Raw genomic sequence first — 25,040 nt, forward strand, 5'->3', positions numbered from 1 at the left:
GCCATTGCCGATTTTGCCAATGCTTAACATTTATTATTATTACTATTATCATCATCATTATCATCATCATCATCATCATCATAATATTCACATCTTACAAGAAACAAAAACTGCCTGAATGTAAAAGCAATAATTATAAAAAAAATTAAATAAAAAATAGCATACCGGCCCACATTTTAAAAATGGTCCAGCCCTTCTGATATTTGCCAGAATTGCCAGATGGCCAGTCCGCCCCTGGTTGGACGTGTTGTGCGTTCAGAAATGTTCTCATTTGTAACAAGTGCTCATTTAAGTTGCACCCACAGAACTGCTGCTCACTGAAAAATCTATCTTTTTAGAACCATTCTCTGTAAACCCTAGAGATGGCTGTGCATGAAAATCCCAGTAGATGAGCAGTTTACGAAATACTCAGACTAGCTCGTCTTGCACCAATAACCATGCCACATTCAAAGTCACGTAAATCACCTTTCTTCCCCATTGTGATGCTCGATTTGAACTGAAGTAGATCGTCTTGACCATGTCTAACTTAGAGTAACCATATTCCTTACACAACGATGTTCCGTACGGATAACATTTGAACGCTAATCTTGTAATAAAAACTTTCGGGTCATAGGCAAGCTATATATCTGTGTAATCTTTACTTCTCACTCTTTCAACCCGAACCACAACAGAGACCTTCCTACTATTGACCTTATTCTAAAATGCGGAAGTGCACCTGTTTTCGCGATTGTCTTAGAACTTCCGATTCAGTCGCCTATGGGAGAAATGACTAGGAATAATAAAAGGCAGAAAACGGTCAAACTACTTGCTCTACAAACAAATGTTTGCATGACTATACAGACCAAGTAGAATAATATAACAAGGAAATGTCAAATTGCAACATCAAGCAGCGTAATGAGCAGTTTTTAATGTCTTAAAATGAATGGAAGTGAATGAGACCGGAAGTCTCGAGCCAAAAAGATTCAAATGGCAGCACCCGCTCATCGGCGGAGAATAAGGTCAATATGTTTCAGAGAAAATTCAGTAAGTTTGCTACGTCCACTTAATGCGCTTGAAAATAGACAGTGGGCAAGCTTAAAGTGCGAGTGTTGCCTGGAAGGGGAGACATTTGCACTTTATGAAGTGAATATTATGTTATCACAAATTGTTAAATACATTTTTTTTTCTTTAATAAATGCTTTGAAATGGGGATATTTAAACATCAGTTGTGGGTTGTTTGGATCATCTTTGTGCAGTGATGATGTTTATATTCATAAAAAAAAAATATTTTTTATTTTGAATTGTCATTGTGTAATAAAATACTCAAGATATAAAAATTAAATGATTGTGAAGCTATTTAATTTCAAACTTTCATAAAAGAGTTGTTGAATATATCATTAACTTCAAATTAAACACAATAAAAGTATATTCTGACATAAGTTTTCATTAAGACTTCAAACAATGCCCATTTATATCATTGAATTAAGTTATGTGCCCTGTACGGAACACTATTTTAGTCGAGTATGGAACACCGTTAATACCTATCATCTTCCGTATACATGCGAAAGTGGTACTTTTCCCATCTTTTCTCAAAAACTATTGGTCCAAACGACATCAATTAAAAATTAGATTGTGCTATAGATGTTCACTCAGAGATTGATCACACAAACAAGCTTATCTGGCATTCAATGACAGAGGAGTGCGCTGAACAGCGAAAAGTGTATGGAACATGGTTAGTCTAAATGCGTTGAGTTGCCGCCATGTGATTGGCTGATTAGAAATTTGCAAGCAGTTGAACAGGTGTACCTAATAAAGTGACCAGTGAATCTACCCATATATCTATCTATATTTTTGCAAAAAACAATATGAACTGTTAATGTATGTATTCTTCTATCTTAAAGGACCTGCTAAATAAATCAATATATGCATTAAAAAAACACTCATACACACTCGACAGACAGTGCTTTCTTCAGCCATACTTGTAGTATGAACATGCTGTTTTAGATTCTCCCTATTTTTCCCTCTCTTTCCCGTCAGTGGCTCTCCTTTCTGATAATCTGTCTCCTTCAAATCCCCCATTCCTCTATCCTTCTTCCATTCACTCTGCTCTTCATTAGGCTGTCTCTCCATCCGTTCTGCTTCTCCTCCCCCTCGTGTGTTTCTGCAGCGTGTGCATGAGCGTGCTCCGGCTCTCTCCGTGGACATGTCTGTGAATGGGGAGTGCCTGTAAGTGGTTCAATGTCATTGATCGCCGGCTGGTTGAGTAGAGTGGATCGGAGGCTCCGTACAGGCCCCCCACCCCCGTGTGACTTACGGCCTTCCCCTCGACCCCCCTCGCCGGGGCGTGAATCATGTTCTCCTGCCTGTCCACATCCATCCATCGGCTCAGAGCCAAGGCTAATGGAGCTAATATCCTGCTGCAGCAGGGTGGACTGTGTGACAGAGGGAAATATGTGCAGTCTTTAAAAGCCTCTCTCTGGATCTATTTAAAGCGGAGCGCAGATGCACTTGCAGCGCAGCACCTGATCAACATTATTGTCTTTTTAGTCATGATTGGATGAGCTCGCCATCTCCCCCCTGTGGAGGAAGACATATGCTGCTACACTTCACACACATGCAAACACACACACACAGTTGCACGCTGCAGAAAACATTTCACTGTCTCAGAAGCTGATCTGAACTTGTTTGTTTGTTTGTTTGTTTGTTTGACTTTATGTTATCTGTCTGTCTGTCAAGATAGTTATCTAGTTAGTATCTATCTATCTATCTATCTATCTATCTATCTATCTATCTATCTATCTATCTATCTATCTATCTATCTATCTATCTGTCTAGCTGTCTGTCTGTCCATATCTATCTATCTATCTATCTATCTATCTATCTATCTATCTATCTATCTATCTATCTATCTATCTATCTATCTATCTATCTATCTATCTATCTATCTATCTATCTATCTATCTATCTATCTATCTATCTATCTATCTATCTATCTATCTATCTATTTATCTAGCTGTCTGTCTGTCTGTATGTCTGTCTTTCCATATCTATCTATCTATCTATCTATCTATCTATCTATCTATCTATCTATCTATCTATCTATCTATCTATCTATCTATCTATCTATCTATCTATCTATCTATCTACAGTATCTGTCTATCTGTCTGTCTGTCTGTCTGTCAGTCTGCCCTTGCCAATCTATCTATCTATCTATCTATCTATCTATCTATCTATCTATCTATCTATCTATCTATCTATCTATCTATCTATCTATCTATCTATCTATCTATCTATCTATCTATCTATCTATCTATCTATCTATCATTCTAGCTGTCTAGCTGTCTAGCTGTCTGTCTGTCCATATCTATCTATCTATCTATCTATCTATCTATCTATCTATCTATCTATCTATCTATCTATCTATCTATCTATCTATCTATCTATCTATCTATCTATCTATCTATCTATCTATCTATCTAGCTGTCTAGCTGTCTAGCTGTCTGTCTGTCCATATCTATCTATCTATCTATCTATCTATCTATCTATCTATCTATCTATCTATCTATCTATCTATCTATCTATCTATCTATCTATCTATCTATCTATCTATCTGTCTATCTGTCTGTCTGTCTGTCTGTCTGTCTGTCTGTCTGCCCTTGCCAATCTATCTACTTATCTATCTATCTATCTACCTACCTACCTATCTATCTATCTGTCTGTCTGTCTGTCTGTCTGTCTGTCTGTCCGTCCGTCCGTCCGTCCGTCCGTCCGTCCGTCCGTCCATCTCTCTGTTCAGATATTTTGTCATTATGGCACAGGACCACTAAAATATCCCTCATATCACCTTACAATCTTAGCCCAGTCCTTCATTGACAATGGTTACTGTACTGTTTTTTTTCTAGCTAACAGAATACAATAGTGAATAAAACTGAAAAAAAGAAATTGGATTTTAGGGTAAGAGTAGCCTCCAAAGTTTGCACTCATACTGCCAAGGTAATGGTAACTCCTTTTTTTATTGGAATGATCAACCACACACAAAGTTACTTCCATAAATCAGAGCAAAAAGAATAAACAGCTGCAATAAATCGTATTCAAATGTTCCAAGGATTCACCTACTGTATGGTATTCATGGTAATATGGTCTTGACTAATTTTTGCAATTAAACTGACTATTGTGCATGTGATGACTTATACAATGAAATGACACTGACACAGTTTGAAGAAAACAACCATTAGACTGAGAATTACCGATCAGTTTAGATCAACAAGATCTATTCACTTGGAAATTGTGCTAAATGTAGGCCATCTGTACTTAATCATTTGCAAAGATGTACTTGGACATTTGCAATTTAATTAAATGAATGAGAAATTCAATTCTGTTGTGAACAATTACCAAGTGGTTTAGAGGTTTGTCCATGTTGTTTTGAGAATGTAATTTCTGTTTCAAGAAATGAGCCAAACCAATGGAGAAAAACTGTAAACTTCTTTTAAAAATTATATTAACTTAAGTTAATTTCAGTTTATTTTTAGTTGCTTTTCATTCACAAATTTCACAGAAATAAATTTCAAATCCTGTTCAAATTGACAAGCAGACTACTTTAACACAGGCAAGTGTTCATTTTCTTCCACAAGTCTATTTCTCCTGGTGAAACGCTTCACTGTGCACATTCAGGTCAATGGCTATTAAAGTTTTCTTCTTTTTTTAAAGCCAGGATCAATTTCCATTTGTGTTTGCTGAATCAGGATTTTTCTGAAATTGTTATAGAGACTCCAAAAAAGTAGAGAAAAGTAGGCCAAAGACAACGTTTAACTACAAACCTAAAATCAACCAAATATCAACATCCAGTGATGTTACAGCTTGGCATTGTGTTGACATTACCCCTATGATGTCTATCAGACATTGGATTTTGGTTGCCATAACTGATGATTAAATGTCAGTTTTTAACGCCAATATGACTCTCAGCAACTTCCAGTTCACACAGACTTAAACCACAATGAATTCCTACCCATTAAATATCTTTAATACTAATATGTCGTCTTGAATAGACTGAACTGGCAAAATTTTAAATATTGCAGACTAAGTTAAAGACTAGCAACATACAGCATGATATCAGGCCACTGTAATTGCAGAGAAGACCACATATGCCGGAGACAGATGTAAGGTTGAATGTTAGAGGCGATATCATTCTGCTCTCCTCCATTTCCTGCTGGAGTGATGTGTGACCTTTAGAGACACGGGCTATTGTGCTTGGACACGTCTCTCCTTCTCGCTTTCTGTCCCTCTGTTCCCGCTCTCTCAGCTGTGCTGTGTGTTTGTGTGCGCATGTTAATGAGTTAATTAGTTCCTTATGAAATGGCAATGCTCTGGTGGTGGTCTGTCCATCTCTCCATGTGGTCTCACAGAAGTGGAGTCTGCTGTACACTTTAGGCAATACAAACTGTTTGAAAGCAGATTTTTTTAATACAAAAAACAGAGAAATAACGCAATCAGTAAGGCAAACCTTATCAATGTGGAGTGCTTGATCCTGATTGGCTGATGATCAATGTAAGGTGTGGGATTATTTACCGTCAAAGACTGCACAATACACAAAATGTGCCACTCGTGTAGTTTTGAATGGGGAAAATGCAGTGGGCAATTTGGATGCTGTAGTGAATAAGCCCTGCCTTCTATTAAAGGAGCCAATCAATCAAAATACATTGATGATTCTCTGGGGGAGGGGCTCAGTCCAGATGTGTGTTTTTATGACAGATTCTGCAGCTTCCTTTTTATGAACCTGACCAGGATTACATGCTGGAATCTAAGCGGATTCTTGCTTCGCAGACATGGAAAATATATCCTATTAAAGTTTGAAATCTCTACTTTTAAATGAGCCACTTGAGAACAAATGTTCTCTGGTTTTGTAATCCGTACAAAACCAATGCAAGAGAATTTTCCATCCTGCTGCTGCTTTCAGTAGTATGGTAATAAATGGCAATAAAGCACATTATCAGGGTCACCAGCTATCCAGTCTGAGCAGATAGCTGGTAAACACCAAAGAGCTTAGAATGACCAAGAGGCGACACTCAATAGAACATTCCATTGCAACAGCAGCACCCAGCAACAGCCCTGGATTCCGCCATTTTGGAGTGAAAGTGATCGGCCGTCCATTAGATCTCATTACTGTCGCGATGGCAAGCAGCTGCTTTGTTTTTTATTTATTTATTTAAAAAGTGCATCAAAGCTGAGATACAACCTGAAAGACGACAATACAACATTTACTATCACAATCATCAGCACTTTTAATAGTTTATTTTACAGACTTATAATATGCTGTTGTTCTAATGGAGTTTTCATTCCAAAATGGCCGCCCCGCCCTCTAGTGGCTGTTTCCCAAATTACACTAGAGTGTCACCTCTTGGTCATTCTAAGCTCTTTGTAAACACGCAGCTACAAATTTCCCACATTATGGACTACAACTCCAGTCGTACACCACAAACACACACAAACAGATGTCCCTGATCCTGACTGATTGCATACACACAGCCGGAGGATTGTCAAAGACTATTTAAGCAGCACACACCCGCACACTAGTTACTGAGTCTTGTTTACTATTTGTTACAAGGCCTTTCCTTTGTCTTGTTTTGCTGTGTTTTGACCCTCACCTTGTTTATCTGTTTATCCCTGTCTGCTGCCTGCCTTCTGATCATCTGCCTGCAGCCCCTGTGTTGACCATTGCTTACCTGACCTCTCTAATAAACCTGCATTTGGATCCGCAATTCCGTTGTCAGTGTCACATCCCATGACACACGTAATCAGCACCTGAGGTGATCATCATAGTAGTTGATGCTGTTGTTTTGCTGCGACATCACGGAAATAAAATCTAAAATAGAAATTTTGCACATCATGTCACAAATGGTTAGGACAAAAACTTCTTTTAACGTAGAATAGATGTTAGCGCCATGGCGTATGTCATTACGATACTGTAGTTTGATTAGTAGTAGTTATGTAGTTTGGTTAAAATGGTGACATCTGATGATGACCTCCAGAAATGACCATAAAGGAAATTGGTGTCAAGAAGGCATTCTCTTTGGGTGTGCATCCACATTCACTTGCGATAACCTGTCATTTCTTTTTCGTATACGTTTTGACGTATAATTTAGTCGTAATCTTTTTGATGAATTTGATTTTTCCCCGTTCAAAAGGTGCTTCCCATTCAGCTCCCTTGTTCACTAGTCGGGACACTGATCTGGGTGCGCTTTCTCAAACACTCAATTATTCCAGTGCAACAAAATGTTCCCTAAAAAAGATCCGACAATGCACTGTGAAAATCAGAGAGCAATAATCTTTACTTTGCTCCCTCTGAAGCGCAAAACTTGAATGACATGTTTTTTATAAAGAAAATGTTATTTATTTATTTATTTATTTATTTATTTAACATGAACAAACATAACTAGAAAGCTTAAGACAATTTAGCAAATATTCAGAATTGTTTAATGGTTGAAATGCAACAATAAAACTATCCAACTATTTAGCTAAAATGTAATGTTTTTAATTTTTAAAATTAATCTATGAAAAATTATAGTTCTGATGTTGTTCATAATTTCTAGTTCTGATGATGCACAATGAGGACATTCTCATAGTACATTCCATTGGTTACTCATTGGTGTCTCAATGTAAAGAAAAACTCTCAAGACTGTCCTTTCCAGTGTCCGAATGTATGTACACGACCTCAGGATCTAGGGAGCTGATTGGGATAAACCCAAAGAGTATGCTGGGATAGTTGGTGATTCATTCCTCTGTGGCGACCTCAAGTCTTAAGCCGAAAAAAATGAGTGAATGAATGAATGAGTGAATTAAACACCAGGGAGATAATTATTGGATAAATATGATATTGGATTGTGTCAGGGCAGCACAGTGGCGCAGTGGGTAGCTCTTTCACCTCAGCAAGAAGGTCGCTAGTTCGAGCCTCAGCTGGGTCAGTTGGCATTTCTGTATGGAGTTTGCATGTTCCCATGTTTGCGTGAGTTTCCTACGGGTGCTCCGGTTCCCCCCACAATTTCAAAGACATGTGGTTTAGGTGAATTGGGTAAGCTATAATGTCCGCAGTGTATGTCTGTGAATGAGAGTGCATGTATGTTTCTCAATAATGGGTTGCAGCAGCAAGGGCATCCGCTGCGTAAAACATATGCCAGATAAGTTGGCAGTTCATTCCACTCTGGCGACCCCAGATTAATAAAGGGACTAAGCCGAAAAGAAAATGAATGAATGAATAGATTGTGTCATGTGGCTATTGGTTGGAACTGGTAGTAATAAGTGACCTGACATTGGGTCTTCCTAGAAGAACTAGCACTAAAGCTACATTTATTTTTGGGAACCTCACAGGTAAAGTGTTTTCAGGCTAGTCTTGACCACATTACAGGTTCACTATGCTGAATAGTTTCAATTATTAGATAGCCTACATTGTCAAAATTTAAATTAAAACCAAACAAAACGCTTTGGTTTAGATGAATAAGAAATTTGTCCCTAGTTTACTTGAGGACAGAAACCTGAGAAATGTCTTGAAATGTAACATCTGGCCTGGTTACTGTAGTATAAGAGGAATAATTGACTGCAGTCATTTGAATTGCTTTGAATGCTTTGCGATGTGAATATTTTTGCTAATAATTTAACAATTTGTCATCAATTATTCCTCACATAAAGCTTCTCTAAAAGACCATAATGTCCTTATTCAGTTAATTCAGTGTTTATGCATTTTGGGTTGATAATTATGTCAGGGGTCGACAATGAAGATGACCTTCTGACCTGGGGTCAATATGAAAGGCACTTGGGATATTTGATTGATTTTTTACTCGCCTGATTGAGCCACTGCTGTCATGAAAGTGTATTATTTGTACATGTTTTTAAGCCAGAAACAGACTTGAGTTAAGTTCTTTTTAACTTTCTATTGTTATTGAATAGACAATTACATCCAAAATGATTCCAATATAAACACTTTCAAAATAATTAAAAAATGCAGATAATAATAAGGGAAATAATGAAATGTCTCATTAATATTATAATGATATGGATCAGTTTATTGGATCTGTGCATTATTTCCTAAAAAAAAGTGTAAAAATTTTATAAACCTGTAACCATTGACTTCTATAATAGGGAAAACAAATACTATGGAAGTCAGTGGATACAGGCTTCCAATATTTTTCAAAATTACTTATTTTAATGTTCAAAAGCAACACGAACAACACATTAAATATATTTCAGGTCAACTATCCCTTTACGTGTAAACTTAATGGATGATTTGACAAATGTAACTAAATGAATCTTAAGATTTTTTTTTAGAATAAGTTTATTTATTATACAAAAATGTCAAAAACATTGGTTAAAAACTTTTAAATATATATGTATATAGATATAGATATATATTGTAAAAAAATATTTATGTACAGTTTTAGAACAGGTTAGCTAAAAGCATTTCTACTGAATTGTCATTCATTTGTTCATTTTCTTTCGGCTTAGTCCCTTTATTAAACTGGGGTCGCCACAGTGGAATGAACCGCCAACTTATCCAGCATATGTTTTTACGCAACCCATTACTGAGAAATCTACTTGTACTATACTTTATTTGTCTGTAAAATATATTCAGCTCCATTCGGTTAAAAAATGTTAAGTCAGTGCTGTCAAATTAAGAGATCCTGGCTGTTTCTCAATATGCGTTCTTCAGCGGTCTTGCGTCCTCGTGTTCTTGTGTAAAGTCATCATCAGCTGCCAAAGTTCAGTTCCAATACTCAAGACTGCAAGAACGGAGGATGCGTGAAACTTCCTGGATGTGTTCTTTCTATTGAGGATACATGGATGCAGACTTGATCACCGAACTCGCTCTAGAAGTTCCAGAAGTTATTGCGACTGGTGGGAAGCGCGGCATTTCATATAGGTTTATTATTAAAGTTTAGAGATATAACTTATTTAACTCAGGTACTCATACGAATTTCGTTTGCTGAAATTCGTATGAAAATCTGTTTTATTTACATTGTGCAACATATATTTATAATGTTTTTATGCAGAGTATATATTTTGAAAAGGGGAAAAACAATAAATCGTTGTAAGAATGCTGTAATGTTTAAATTAGTACCATTAAAAACGCGTTAAGGTCACGTGACCATCAGGAAGAACGCAGCATCTCATTTCTCACAGGACGTGTTCTGTTCTCATGGTCTCCCGAGTTCGTTCTTCCGAGGACACATGGCAAGACCGGGCTTCTCAAGAACGCAAGTCCGTTATCTGCATTCTTGGAATTGAGGAACAGCCCCTGTAGTGCTTTGAAATGTGCATTTTTTATTGGATGTTTGACGTAATCTTAACCAAAACATTAGGAGAGGGTGGGACTTAGTGTAGCTCCTCCCCTTTTTTAAAACAACAATCACTAGCGTTTTGTTTTACCACAGTTCTGCCAATGAGCGTGGTTGAGCTCAAGCGCATCAAATTAAAAGCAAATGAGAAGGTGGCAGGGCATGTCGAATACTAGAGAGCATTGAATTGGTCAAGATTTAATGAGAAACTGAAGTATTAGGTGATGGGAATAAAATTAGATCCATTTAGGCGGAAGTGACGAACTACAAGCTTATGTTTATATCAGTTTTATATCTTCTAAGCGTGAATTTTGTCCCTATATGGAGCACACTAGCTTATAGATGTCCTAAAAACTAACAATACTGACACTAACATCTAAAAAATTATTTTTAATTTCATGGGATCTTCATACTCTGGCAAATGCATATATTAGACTGATAACATAAACATAATGTTATTTTATTTTCACTGAGCGTATACAAAGCAAAGGATTCATGTTTGGGTAGTTTGTTTATTGAAAATAATAAATTATTTGTTAGATACAATAAACAAACCACATATTTTGTCAATCTGACTACATGGAACATGTAATATGTAACTGTATTACAGTGCTGTATTATCTATTATTGCAGGTCCTTAAAATTGGTCATTTGAGGTTTTTGGCCAATATTTGCCAACACTTTTATTGCCAGATAGTGATAGTGTTGACTAATAATTTCACTCTTGCTGCGAAATATAATTGTATCCTATCAGGTGCACAACTGTGTGACCTGTGAAGATGTGGCAAGCCATTTTAACCTTTAATCTAAAAAAACACACACAAGTACTGTATCTATCTCATGCTACTCGTTTTATGACTAGTGAGAAAAGCCACAGTAGAGTAAAATACCTAATAATTGTTATTAGTAATATTGAAATGCTTTTTTAAAGATTGTAATTAATATTAAGTGTAATGAATACTGTATGTTTTAACATTATAATAAATAATTACTAGTACAAATTAAATAGTTAGAAGTATAACAAATAAATACAAGAATCATAGGTACAGGTTCCTAAAGAATGAATGTTATTGTTTAATAAATTAGAGCTAGAATCTAATGCATAAATACTAGTATTTTAAGGGATAGTTCATCCAAAACTGAAGCTTTTGTCATCATTTACTCATCCATCACTTGTTTAGGACCTGTTTGAGGTCCTGGCCTTATGAACATGGGTATTTTTTAAACCAAAGTTTTTTTTTTTTCTTTTTCTATGCGATTTGACCTATGTTTACATGAAAACACGGTATCAGGGGAATGAAAATAAATTATTTTAAATAAATGTTAAAAACAGTGATGGGTAAGTTACTTTAAAAAAGTAATATATTACAAATTATTGACTACTACTGGAAAATTACGATCTGATTACATTATTAATTACTTATGTAAACAGTAATCAGACTACTAATTACTTTACTTTGAAGGTAACTTTAAAACTTTAAACTTTTAAAATATACCTATAAAAATACAAAATAAACTGCAGCTCTTTCAGTAATTTAATTTTCACTGAAAAAAAAACAATACAATGGGTTGATCACAGCATCTTGACATATTCAAAAGACTTAAAAACTTAAAATTCTCTCATCAAACCTGTTTGTCTCCCTTTTTTAAACACAAAAGAAGACATGAAGAGTACTGGATACCTGTAACCATTGACATCCATAGTATGTAAAGCACTGCAGTGTTTGGGTGTTCTGTGTTTGTCTGAGGTAATTAGTCTACCGAAAAGTGTGTATTCCTTACAAAGAATGAAGCTGATTGCGGTTCATGTTGTGTGACTTGCTGTTTTTAACTGTTGCGCCTGGAAAATTTCCATTGGAAATAACAAACTTACACTCGCAAAAGATGTTGTTTGTGAACGGCCCCATAAGCAGCTACACTTTTCTTCACATTTAGAAGATCCTTCACTCACGATACTGCACAAAAATATAGTTGGGCCAGTGCCACTGTGTTTTTGGGCACCAGTGTCCTCCTTAAGGGTATTGTCATAGAATGCTTTCTATTTAAGTGCTTGAACAAGTTGCTGGTTGAGTTAAAATCAGTCGAAAGTTCTTTAGTGACTGGACATAGACTGCATTTCACAGAAATATTTTTGTTTTTGCACTCTATGAAATCAAAGTAATGTCTGTATTTCCACTTGAAGGAGCAACCATTGCAGCGTTGCAGTGGAAAACTTGGTTTAAAAGAAGCACTTTTTTTATTCTAAAAACTACATTTGCAACATTAATAAGGCAATTACATTGACTTTAGCAACTGTAATCAAATTACACTAATTTAAAATGTAATTCGTTACGTTACTGCGTTCCACAAAAATGTAATTAGAATACAGTAACGCGTTACTGTTTAACGCATTACACCCAACACTGATTAAAAACCTGTTACCACTGGCTTCCATAGTATTTGATTTTCTTAATTTTTTTACCAATTCATAATAAAATCCAAATAAATGCTTGTTTACATTAGTTAATGCACTGTAATCAGGGCCAGCGCGTCCATAGAGGCGACCTAGGCAACTGCCTAGGGCGGCATAATAGAGAGGGCGTGTCCGCAACACCTTCCTCAACACCCCCACCCCCCACCACCATCTTAGTTATATCCGAACCTAGGGCGGCAGAATATAGAGGAGGGCGTCCGCGACACCTCCCTCAACACCCGTGCCCTCAGTTATGTCCACGCGACCCAGCACCCAATATACCACCACCACCCCCCCCTGTATTTAATTTACAATAGTAGTCTTTTGTTTAAAAAGCAACTAGTACCTAAAGTATAAGCAGCCTAGATAGTACTGTACACTGTTAACAATGTTTGTAAATGACACAGTATTTAACTGTATTATGTCTGTACTTTACTCTAGGACAGTTATGCAGTATGTTACTGTAATTAAAAATTGCATTGTAAAAATGACTGTATATTTAGCAGCAAAGATATCCAGTAAAATACTGTAAATACATTTACAGGAAGACAAGTGATACTGTGAATCTAAAAACAATATTTTACTGTAATTGATTTACAGTAAGTTTACTTGTGTACTGCGGCCAGTAAGTTACTGTAGACTCTACAGGAAATTGTTAACTGTGTGGCTTAATGAGAAAGGCACAAGCATTTAAAAAATAGCATGAAAACAGATGCTAATACTTTTATAAATGCTCAAATAAAATGGTTTTTAAAAAGCGGCTTGCCAAACCGAGTGCCCAGATTTGCAATTATGCGAAGTTCAAACTGTGCACATCATTTCAGATGTGTGACTGCGGTGACATTATGGCACTGGAACATTTTGTTGGCTCACTTTGACATCACTAATTAGTACACAAGAGGAATGAAAGACTACGGGTTTGGGACTAATACAGTCTGTCTGCTTACACACTCAGGAATTGTGCCCAGTAGCTCTAGTGGAAGTACAGTAAACACAGGTACAGTGCTGTATTCGGAGAGATACAGTCAATGTCATATTCAGTTAGACAAACTCAACACGTCCCAGCTCTGTCTGCGCAAACCATATGTGCAGTTACACACACATTCACACATTTAATCTGGGACAGGAATTTAGACATTGGCTAAGTTCAGAGTTACACATTATCAGGGAGTATCAAGGAATCATGAATATTATAATATTTCTTCAGCTGTGGCAACAGTCTTCTTACTCCAACACTTCATGGAAACATGCAGCAGTTTTACATTTTCAAAATACTTTCTTGTCTATGATATGTGAGTCATTTTGCTCACGGCGACCAAATACAAGCATGTAGAGCTGTGCTTGTGGATCCATTTAGTCCCCACAATGTGAAGAATACCAGGAACACACACATACATACACAAATAGCCAATAGGAGACAGATTTGTTACGTTTTTGACAATCTTCTCCCCATCACGCTTGCATTTATTTGATTAGCAATATAATAAAAACTGTAATTCTGTAAAATATGAAATTATTATATTATTTTGTAAAGATAAGTACTGTTTTAGGTGTGAATGTATTTAAAATGTCATTTATTCAGGGCTGGCTTATTGGAAATACATGCTTCAGTTTACCTTTTTGTGAAACCTCAAAATGCACCTATACAGTTGACATCAGTTTCTAGGTAAAATCAATGCTACATGTTTTTTTTTTTTACGTTTGCTTTCGAAAGCACTATTGGTTGTGTTTGGGAAAGGGTTTAGGTCAGTGATTCACTGTTCTAGGTCATCTGTATGACAAGCCCTGTCTTCTTGTGGACATGTACGAATTTGTATCTGAAATGTAATGCAGACAACGCCCTCTAGTGTATTTGTCATCTAAAACGTGCAACGAAACGTATCCAACATACTTTGCATTTTCTTACACTTCCTGTGGCGAGGGGGCGTGGCCGAGAGCTGTGGGAATGGAGTGAGGCCACCGCGTAAGTGGATACACCTGCGGTGCGCACCTGCCTCGGATCCCACGGAAGGAGCTCTGGACGATAAAAGGAAGAACGATGGCAGAGGAAGCCGAGAGAGGACCGGGCCCGGAAATATTTTACTTTTGCTTTCCGTTTGTTTTGGTCCGTGAGGAGCTGCCGTCACTGTTATTAATAAATATTTTAAAGCTGCGTCGGTTCTCCGCCTCCTTCTTCCACTCACACTCTTCATCTGTGGGTTCGTACGCCGCTCTCACAATCTCACTCCGCTTGTCGAACAGAGGCTGATAAAGAGCTGCATATTTTCGCTCCAGCTCGTGGACTTCTTCATAGAATTTAGCTTCGATATGGTCACATTTGACCTGGAGGTTCTTAAGTGCATTAACACGTCTTTTCACCACCTTCGGTAAACTCTCCATGTATCCTGAGGGAGATCCTACGAGTCCATCCAGCCTCTCCTGCAGCGCCGCCAGAATCTGAGGATTCTGCATCATCTGCCGCGTCAGCTGACGTGCTTTACTGTTGTCTTCCTCAGCGTCTTCCTCCTCCTCTTCAACATCTTCCATATCTGCTTGGTCCATTTCAGCCTGGTCTTTATCGTCCAGAGCTCCTTCCGTGGGATCCGAGGCAGGTGCGCACCGCAGATGTATCCACTTACGCGGTGGCCTCACTCCATTCCCACGGCTCTCGGCCACGCCCCCTCGCCACACTTCCTTACATGTTGGTTTTTTTTTTTCAGGAGGACTTGATGTATTATCATGTTGTAAATCCAGCAGCTATAATCTCTTTACTGCAGCACAGACTAACATGGCGGACTAAAAATAAGTGCTGTAAGTTTGGATATACAATATATATTCACTAATGAATCCTAAAACGTCAAATATCAAGGAAACCATCTTAATGTTGTAGTAAAAGCACATTGAATATGAACAGACATCATAAAGTTAATGGCCCGTCACGAGCGCAGCCTGCACTGCTCCTGTCTGTGGAGAATGGACCAACTCTGATGAAATCCATAGCAAGCCACCAAAACAATGCCTTTGTTTCAGGAAACGTCTTGAATAATTATGGAAATATGAATTGTACATTCATAACACATTTGCTGATATGCTATGTTAATATTTACGGTGGCAATAAATAATTTCACACCCATGAAAAATCCAAAAGTTTCCACAGTTTCAGAACTGTTGTAGGATGAAATACGGAACAGAGTGTGTTCTAAATACTGCACAGTATAAATATGTCCATGATCCCAACCATATTTAGATATTACAGGATGCTAATTAGTGATAGTAACACTTTAATTCATTCCAATTAATTATGCCTTTTACATGCAACCCAATCAGCATTCCAACCCTAACTATATAGTGTGTGCATATAACTGATTAATTTTACTCAGTAGTTAAATGAATGCTTACAATTTAACAAGGGCATCTTAAAAATAAACTGTAACTTTAGGGTGAGAGTGTATGGGTGTTTCCCAGTTCTGGGTTGCAGCTGGAAGGTCATATGTAAAACATATGCTGTATAAGTTGGCTGTCCATTCCGCTGTGGCAACTCCTGATGTATAAAAGGACTAAGCCGAAGGAAAATGAAATGAAATAAAGACTGTGCAGCAGGTTAGTATTCCCCCTCTGTGTGTGTGTGTGTGTGTGTGTGTGTGTGTGTGTGTGTGTGTGTGTGTGTGTGTGTGTGTGTGTGTGTGTGTGTGTGTGTGCGTGTGTGTGTGTGTGTGTCGGTCTGTCACTCGCTGACAATCTCAGTCTGGCTCTTTGTCCAGGCAGGCGTCTGCGTCAGGATTCCCCGTGTCTGTGGCTGCAGAGATCCAGATGTGATGTGCTGGTGTTTGAGTCTGCGTGATTCTGACACACTGCAGAAAATCGAAAAAGCTTAATGTGGCTGCGAGCCAGCGACGCCTGCGAGAACATCCTCCCATCTGCCATGTGCAGTTGGCAGCGTGTGTCTCGCTCCGGTTTATACACAGAATGATACAGTGTTCAGTGGAAGAGAGAGAGAGAGAGAGAGACAGAGAGTGCATGTGTGTGTTTGTGTGTACGTCTACTTGTTTGTGATTTACAAAGATTCAAATTTGTGTAATGACACGGTTCTGCTACGACGTTGGTATGACAATGTTGAAGTGGTTTATGAGGACATGCCTTGTGTCCTCATAATTCCAGCATAAGCTCATGATAACATAGCCCTATATACATTTCTGGAGATCGCGATTTATGTAGCCAGAAGTATGTATGGTTGCATTTCACCTTTAAAATAAACGCTATGGGACAGTATGATGCCATTCCTTTTTGCTAGCAGCTGACCGCTTACCTCCATATGGATGTTTTTCCCACTGTTACCACTTTGTCCAGTTAGCTCGCCATGTATGTCTGTGGACTTGAGACACAAATGAGAGTTGACTATTACAACAGGGTTTGGTTCTGTTTGAAGAACGATTCCAGCACTGTTGTTACTGTAAATATTTTCAAGGAAAAGGTGCTAAAAGTTGCTAGATTCTGTCATACGTTGATTTGAATATTACTTACGTCCTCACGTTATGTCATTTCTGTTTGTTTAATAGCCTATGGTCAAAAAAAGGGTATTTATATTTGCACTAGCTTTATGTAAGCATGTCAATTTAACTAAATTTATCGCTGCTTGAATACAGTATATCAGTAGAGATGTAGTGAATTTGCAGTAATCTCTCAGACATAATAAACTCAGATAAGTTCTGAAGCTCTCACCTAAAATATCTGTGATTGTGAACATGAAAAAAATAAACGGTCAAATTAAATTGTTAAAATTAAGGAAAAGCTGATTGGTTTGACTGTACATGGGAAATACCTTCACACTGTCGGTGCAAAATCATTTGCCGTCGGTAGGCAGAAGGGTGATCTGCTTCCAGGCTGCAGGTGGGAGAGGATGATGTACAAGGTGCTTTGAAGCCTCCTTTCCACTGCACATGACAAATGACAAGCCACAGACCAGTAGTCCGGGAGCTGCGAGAAGTTCCGATCATCTCCGTATGTGGAAAATTCGGATCTGAACTGAGCTGCGGATCCGTTGAAATATTTGAACTTCTGCGACTAGACCGTATGTGACCAGTCGACCGGATGTGATGTATTCCAGTGTTGTACAAGCAGGTCCGTGCACACAAGATGAGAAATAGGAGTTTTTTCATTATTTTTTGAATGAGAGAAAAGTCTAAATAAAAAAACATTTCTATTTATAAATGAGAAATAAAAATACTATTGTTTATGTTGTTTCCACATTTCCTCCAAAAAATGTTAGCGGTCTATGAGTTTCTAGTATTCATTCATTTATTGAACCATGGTAAACATACGGAGAATAAAGACTCTTGATTTTGTACTCTGTTATTTTGGACACTGCTGAAACAGCTTCTCTCCCATGGTGCGCAACAAAACTGAAAATTTTGTGCGACTGCCACAAGGGGGCGTAATCCGACAGTTGTGTGCAGTGGAAAGGCGGCTTTCTCAAAATTTTAAGATACAGTATATTCCATTCTCATGTGGTAATAGTGATCTTACAGTAGAGTATAGGAAACATTCCTCTATTTCCAGCTCTTTCTGTGAGCACAGTGAACACAGTCTCTACTCTGGAGGTGTGTGTGTGTGTGCACGTGTCATTCTGATCCTCTGATGTTAAATGGATAGTTCTGGCAAATGTGAAAAATCTCTGTTGATTTATTTACCCTCAGGCCATCCAAGATGTAGGTGTCTTTAGTGTTCGGTATATCAGGTTTTTGCAGTAATACTTTTACATAGGACAAGGTATAACAGTGCTCTTTATATACATCTACAAAAGTTTGAGCACATCTAAATTGGAATAATGGCAGAGGACACACACTTGAAAATGTATACATACATACAACATACATACATACAAACATAGATGTACATACACTTACCGGCCACTTTATTAGGTACACCTTACTTGTACTGGGTTACCTTCAGAACTGCCTTAATCCTTCGTGGCACAGATTCAACAAGGTATTGGAAATATTCCTCAGAGATTTTGGTCCATATTGACATGACAGCATCAAGCAGTTGCAGCAAATTTGTCGGCTGCACATGATGCGACTCTCCCGTTCCATCCCATTAATCAGATCTGGTGACTGTGGAGGCCATTTGAGTACAGTGAACTCATTGTAGACTCATCAGACCAGTCAACGTTTCTTTAATTTTCTATCGTCTAATTTTGGGGAGCCTGTGTGAATTGTAGCCTTAGTTTCCTGTTCTTAGCTGACTGGAGTGGCAGCCGGTGTGGTCTTTTGCTGCTGTAGCGCATCCGCCTCAAGGTTGGACGTGTTGTGTACTCAGAGATGCTCTTCTACATACAGTACCTTGGTTGTAACGAGTGGTTATTTGAGTTACTGTTGCGTTTCTATTAGATCGAACCAGTCTGGCCAGTTCTCCTCTGACCTCTGGCATCAACAAGGCATTTGTGCCCACCGAACTGCCACTCTGGATATTTTCTCTTTTTAGACCATTCTCTGTAAACCCTAGAGATGATTGTGCATGAAAATCCCAGTAGATCAGCAGTTTCTGAAATACTCAGACCAGCCCGTCTGGCACCAATAACCATGCCACGTTTAAAGACACTAAAGTCACCTTTCTTCCCCATTCTGATGCTTAGCTTGAACTTCAGCAGATCGTCTTGATCATGTTTACATACCTAAATGCATTGAGTTGCTGTCATGTGGTTGGCTGATTAGAAATTTGCATTAACGATCAGCTGGACAGGTGTACCTAATAAAGTGGCCGGTGAGTGTTCATACCTATAACAATATTAATAGTTTTTAGTTAAAAATGAAAAAACACTGCATATTGTTGTCTTCGCTGCAGTGTACTATCCCTTTTGCGTACTGTAAACTAAATTTTACATCTTTCTGACAATATTTGATCGCACTGCCGGAAAGATTCATTTAAAAAAAAGTATTTGTCATCTATGTTCTTAATCCGCATGCCCCTTCAATGACTTAAAAACAATAGTGCCACCATGTGAAAACAATGTAGCATAATAAATTGCTGAATTGCTTACCACTGGATTCTACTGCATTCTGTTTCACACGGACACTCTGTTTGCTGACAATTTGTAGACAGTATATAGTATTACTGTGACTGACACATTTTTCACAATGTCACTAATGTCTGCTGCTCATCTCTCTCTCTCTTTCTCTGCGTGTGTGTGCGTGTGTGTGTTTCTATAGTAACCACCACATTGTCTCCGGGCTCAAGTCATGCCAGGAAGTGCAATGAAACTGAGAAGACATACTGCATCAACGGTGGAGACTGTTATTTCATACATGGTATAAATCAGCTGTCCTGCAAGTAAGTTACACATTGTCAAAACACATGCATTTACCCTAATTTCACATTGACAATCCTTTAACCAAATGTTGTTTTCATTAGACTGTTTATGGGCTTGATTTTAACACACTAGAGAGTGTTTGTTGAAATGCTAGTTTGACATTGCCTTTCATTGCTTGTTTAATTAGTTAATAAAAAATAAATTATGATTATTGCTATTAAAAATATTGCAACAAATGTCTGTTTGCAGTTCTGAATGCCATAAACCATGCATAGATTCCTTATTAGTAAACCATGTTATTTGATTACTGCTACTATACTTTAATTTATTGCTAATATTTAGATTTTTTCCTTCATTTTAATTCTAGTGCAGATTCAAGTAATTTTGTTTTGTGTTTTTGTATTTTTGTTAGTTTGTTTTAAAATATTTGTTGCTTTTTATAGAGCTGTGGCAAAAAAAAAAAGTTTTGATTCTGCGTTGATTCTAAGATTTTCAAAATGCATTGCTATTCTCTCTTGAATCGATTCTGAGCTTAGTTTTCAACAGCAGATGGCGCTGTATGCTTTACAAACAGCTGTACTCTGCTTGCATCCATTTTGTTACTACTACCGCTTGAACCTATGTTATCATTAAAGACATTGGGAAAGTTTTAAAAGAATTACGAGAGTGTTCATACTGAGCTGTGAGCTGTTTACATCAATCTCCTGTTATAAAAGCCAACTTACATGATTCATTGAATGCACAAGCATTCCATATGGGCATTTGAACAGGTAAATACTAGTGATGGGTCGTTCATGAACGATTTGTTCATTTTGAACAAATCTTAAATATGACTCGGGAACTACGAGTCCTCTCAAGGAGTGATTCGTTTATCCGCGCGTGCGCACATTTGTGCAGGTAGTATCGTTAATTTCAAGTCTTCATCACATTGGCAGAAGCCAATCATACGCGTTTAGAGCCGGAAAAAGAATTGATCTGCTACCCTCTTGAGTCCTCTATCGGGTCTGAGTCACTCGTTCATCACGGGCCAATCATACGCGTTTAGAGCCGGAAAAAGAATTGATCCGCTCCCCTCTCGAGTCCTCTATCGGCTCTGAGTCACTCGTTCATCACGGGCCAATCATATGCGTTTAGAGCCGGAAAAAGAATTGAACCGTTCATCTCTCGAGTCCTCGGGTTTGAGTCATTCTGTCACGTAAACAACGAACGATCATGGCTCCTGTCGGCTTAGACTTTTGCATTGATTAAAATTATATGTGACTGTCAGTGTAATGTGAATAAACCACTGACATTTGAAGACATGAAGAGGTAAGCTGAGCAAAGAGACAACAATGCCTTTATAGACAAAAGAGCAGGTAAACATTGAATTATTATTTTCTCCTTCTTATATTCTATTTATGACTTATTTGTCATGCAGTCAACCTTTTGGGCTAGTTTTAGATGTGTTTGGAAGCAATTCATAACATTTTAATAATATTTTGGCAAATTGAACCAAATGAACGAAATGGCTCGAAAAAAGATTTGTTCATCTTGATGAACGAGACTCAAAGATCCGAGTCAGTAAAATGATCCAAACTTCCCATCACTAGTAAATACTAACTTAGAGCACCATATTCGGTTAAAAACTAGCCTAGAGTGCCATCTGCTGTCTTGAGTGCATCTTCAGTTAAAAACTAGCCTAGAGCATCATATTTGGTTTAAATACTAGCCTAAAGTGCCATATTTGGTGAAAAACTAGCATAGAGCGTTATCTGCTGTTAAAAACTAGCCTAGAGTGTCATTTGCTGTTAAAACTAGTCTAGGTTGCCATCTTCGGTTAAAAACTAGCCTAGATTGTCATCTGCTGTTAAAAACTAGTCTTGAGTTAAAACTACCCTAAAGTGCTATATTTGGTTAAAACTAGCATAGAGTGCCATCTGCTGTTGAAAACTAACCTATAGTGACATCTTTGGTTAAAATCTAGCCTAGAGTGCCATATTTGGATAAAAACTATAGAGCGCCATCTGCTATTAAAAACTAGCCTAGAGTGTCATATGCTGTTAAAACTAGCCTAGAGTGTCATATGCTGTTAAAACTAGCCTAGAGTGCCATCTACTGTTAAAATGAGCCTAAAGCGCCATCTGCTTTTAAGGAACTAGCCTATAGTGCCATTTTCTGTTAAAGAACTAGCTTAGAGTGCCATTTGCTGTTAAAATCTACCCTAGAGCACCATCTTTGCTTAAAAACTAGCCTAGAGCAACATCTGCTGTTAACAACTAGCCTAGAGCTTGGTCTTCTGTTAACAACTAGTCAACAGTGGCATCTTCTGTTAAGAACTATTCTAAAGTGCTGTCTACTGATAATAACTAGCCTAGAGCGCCATCTGATGTTAAATAGCTAGCCTGGAGTGCCATTTATGGTTAAAAGCTGACCTTGAGTGCCATATTTGGTTTAAAACTAGCATAGCTATTAATCTGCTATTTAAAAACTAGCCCAGTGTCATATGCTGTTAAAAACTAGCCTAAAGCGCCATCTGCTGTTAAAACTAGCCTAGAGCACCATCTGCTGTTAAAACTAGCCTAGAACACCATCTGCTGTTAAAGAACTAGCCTAAAGTGCCACCTGCATAGAGTGCCATTTGCTGTATAATAACTAGCTTAGAGTGCCATTTGCTGTTAAAATCTAGCCTAAAGCACCATCTTCGGTTTAAAACTAGCCTAGAGCAACATCTGCTGTTAAAACTATAGTCTAGAGTGCCATCTTCAGTTAAAACCAGCCTAGAGTGCCATCCCCTGTTATAAACTGGCCTAGAGTCTCATATGCTGTTAAAAACTAGCCTAGGGCACCATCTGCTGTTAAAACTAGCCTAGAGCTCGGTCTTCTGTTAACAACTAGTTTACAATGCTGTCTACTATTAACAACTAGACTAGAGTACTGTCTACTGATAATTACTAGCCTAGCGCGCCATATGCTGTTAAATAGCTAGCCTGGAGTGCCATTTATGGTTAAAAGCTGACCTTGAGTGCCATATTTGGTTTAAAACTAGCATAGCTATTAATCTGCTATTTAAAAACTAGCCCAGTGTCATATGCTGTTAAAAACTAGCCTAAAGCGCCATCTGCTGTTAAAACTAGCCTAGAGCACCATCTGCTGTCAAAACTAGCCTAGAGCACCATCTGCTGTTAAAGAACTAGCCTAAAGTGCCACCTGCATAGAGTGCCATTTGCTGTATAATAACTAGCTTAGAGTGCCATTTGCTGTTAAAATCTAGCCTAAAGCACCATCTTCGGTTTAAAACTAGCCTAGAGCAACATCTGCTGTTAAAACTATAGTCTAGAGTGCCATCTTCAGTTAAAACCAGCCTAGAGTGCCATCCCCTGTTATAAACTGGCGAGAGTCTCATATGCTGTTAAAAACTAGTCTAGGGCACCATCTGCTGTTAAAACTAGCCTAGAGCTCGGTCTTCTGTTAACAACTAATCTACAATGCTGTCTACTGTTAACAACTAGACTAGAGTACTGTCTACTGATAATTACTAGCCTAGCGCGCCATATGATGTTAAATAACTAGCCTGGAGTGCCATCTACTGTTAAAAACTGATCTAGAGTGTCGTCTTCGGTTAAAAACTAGCCTGGAGTGTCATATGCTCCTAACAACTAGCCTAGAGTGCCATTCATGGTTAAACAGTAGCCTAGAGTGCCATCTGCTCTTAACAGCTAGCCTAGAGTACCATTCATGGTTAAACACTAGCCTAGAGTGCCAACTGCTCTTAACAGCTAGCCTAGAGTGCCATCTATGGTTAAAAACTAGCAAACTAGCTTAGAGCGCTGTTAACAACTCAACAAGAGTGCTGGCTGCTGTTAATCATAGGGTGCCATCTACTGATAATAACTAACCTAGAGCACCATCTGCTGTTAAATAACTAGCCTAGAGTTCCATATTCGGTTAAAAATCAGCCTAGAGCACCATATGCTGTTAAAAATCAACTAAGAGCGCCACCTGCTGTTAAAAAATATCCTAAAGCACCATCTGCTGTTAAAAAGTAGCCTAGAGTACCATCTGCTGCTAAAGACCTAGCCTATAGTGCCATCTGCTGTTCAAAATAAGCCTAGCGTAAGGTGGTCGAGAGAGCTTAAAGTGCAGCAATTTAAAGCCTGGTTTATATTTCTGCATCAAGTGATCGGCGTGAACCACAGTTCATGCAACGCACGTAATTGTGCATTTACTTTTGCGCGCTGTTTCTGTTGTTCTGCAATAACCTTCCGAAACACTAGTTGGCAGTGAGGTTTTTATGTTCCTCTGTGTTGAGTTTCTTCGCTGGTGTTTTGTTTTTTCTGAACGCTTCCTTAATTTACAAGTTTCTCAAACTTGCTCATTTTGAGGCAGGAACCGGCCGACGTTCAACAACTTTAACCGTGAGGTAAAACTTTTCATACAGAGCTCCTTCATGGGACTCCACACTTGTAAACAATTGCTCCAATGGGCTCACAGGGCTCTCGGTCCCACCCACACTCGTCAGCACTAACAAGCGACCAATCACAGAGCTTGCGCTACGTATCGTTGGGGCGTGTAGTTACATTTTTTGAGAGGTGCAGCGATAGCCACGGTGAGGGCTATGCTTCCAAGTGTAGGCTGCGTCGTAGCATACACGTGCGCTTGACGCAGAAGTATAAATCAGCCTTAAGAAAGCACATGCTATTACAAAAAACACAAACAAATAAAGAAAAGATTTTCATCGGTTTGACAGCGTACTTGTTGCAAATTTTTAGAATGAAACATGAAACAAACATATAAAGAAACGTGCTGCACTTTCTCACAACACATGCAGATGGCACAGAACACAATGTTTCAAGGTGACCCAAAACATAACAAACCTGGCTATTTAGGTTATGGTGATTGATAAAATACAAAAGACAAGTGAACCGTGTAATTAGGATGTTAAAGTAAACAAAAACGTCACCTTTCAAAGATCACCTACAACTTCACTGAGCAACAGTCACGGCACAATAAGCAAATCCCAGCC

At 38.1% G+C, this 25,040-nt stretch overlaps 2 protein-coding genes across 8 annotated transcripts in view; one reads left to right on the forward strand and one right to left on the reverse strand.

Moving 5' to 3' along the window:
• nrg2b (neuregulin 2b) overlaps nt 1–25,040 on the forward strand; it is a 166,490-nt gene that overhangs the window by 97,031 nt on the left and 44,419 nt on the right. For all 7 annotated transcript variants that reach the window (XM_073921113.1, XM_009307712.5, XM_005157119.6 and 4 more), the window contains 1 exon segment: nt 19,938–20,058. Coding sequence is in view for 4 of the 7 variants with exons in the window: in XM_009307712.5 (XP_009305987.2) it covers nt 19,938–20,058 (121 nt within the window). In the remaining 3 variants the exon portion in view is untranslated.
• LOC137487631 (nucleosome assembly protein 1-like 1-A) lies at nt 14,793–17,291 on the reverse strand. The gene has a single exon (XM_073922523.1). The coding sequence runs from the start codon at nt 15,292–15,294 to the stop codon at nt 14,833–14,835; it is 462 nt and encodes a 153-aa protein (XP_073778624.1). The 5' UTR covers nt 15,295–17,291; the 3' UTR covers nt 14,793–14,832.

This window comes from Danio rerio, chromosome 14 (assembly GCF_049306965.1).
Source record: "Danio rerio strain Tuebingen ecotype United States chromosome 14, GRCz12tu, whole genome shotgun sequence".
Lineage (NCBI taxonomy): Eukaryota > Metazoa > Chordata > Actinopteri > Cypriniformes > Danionidae > Danio > Danio rerio.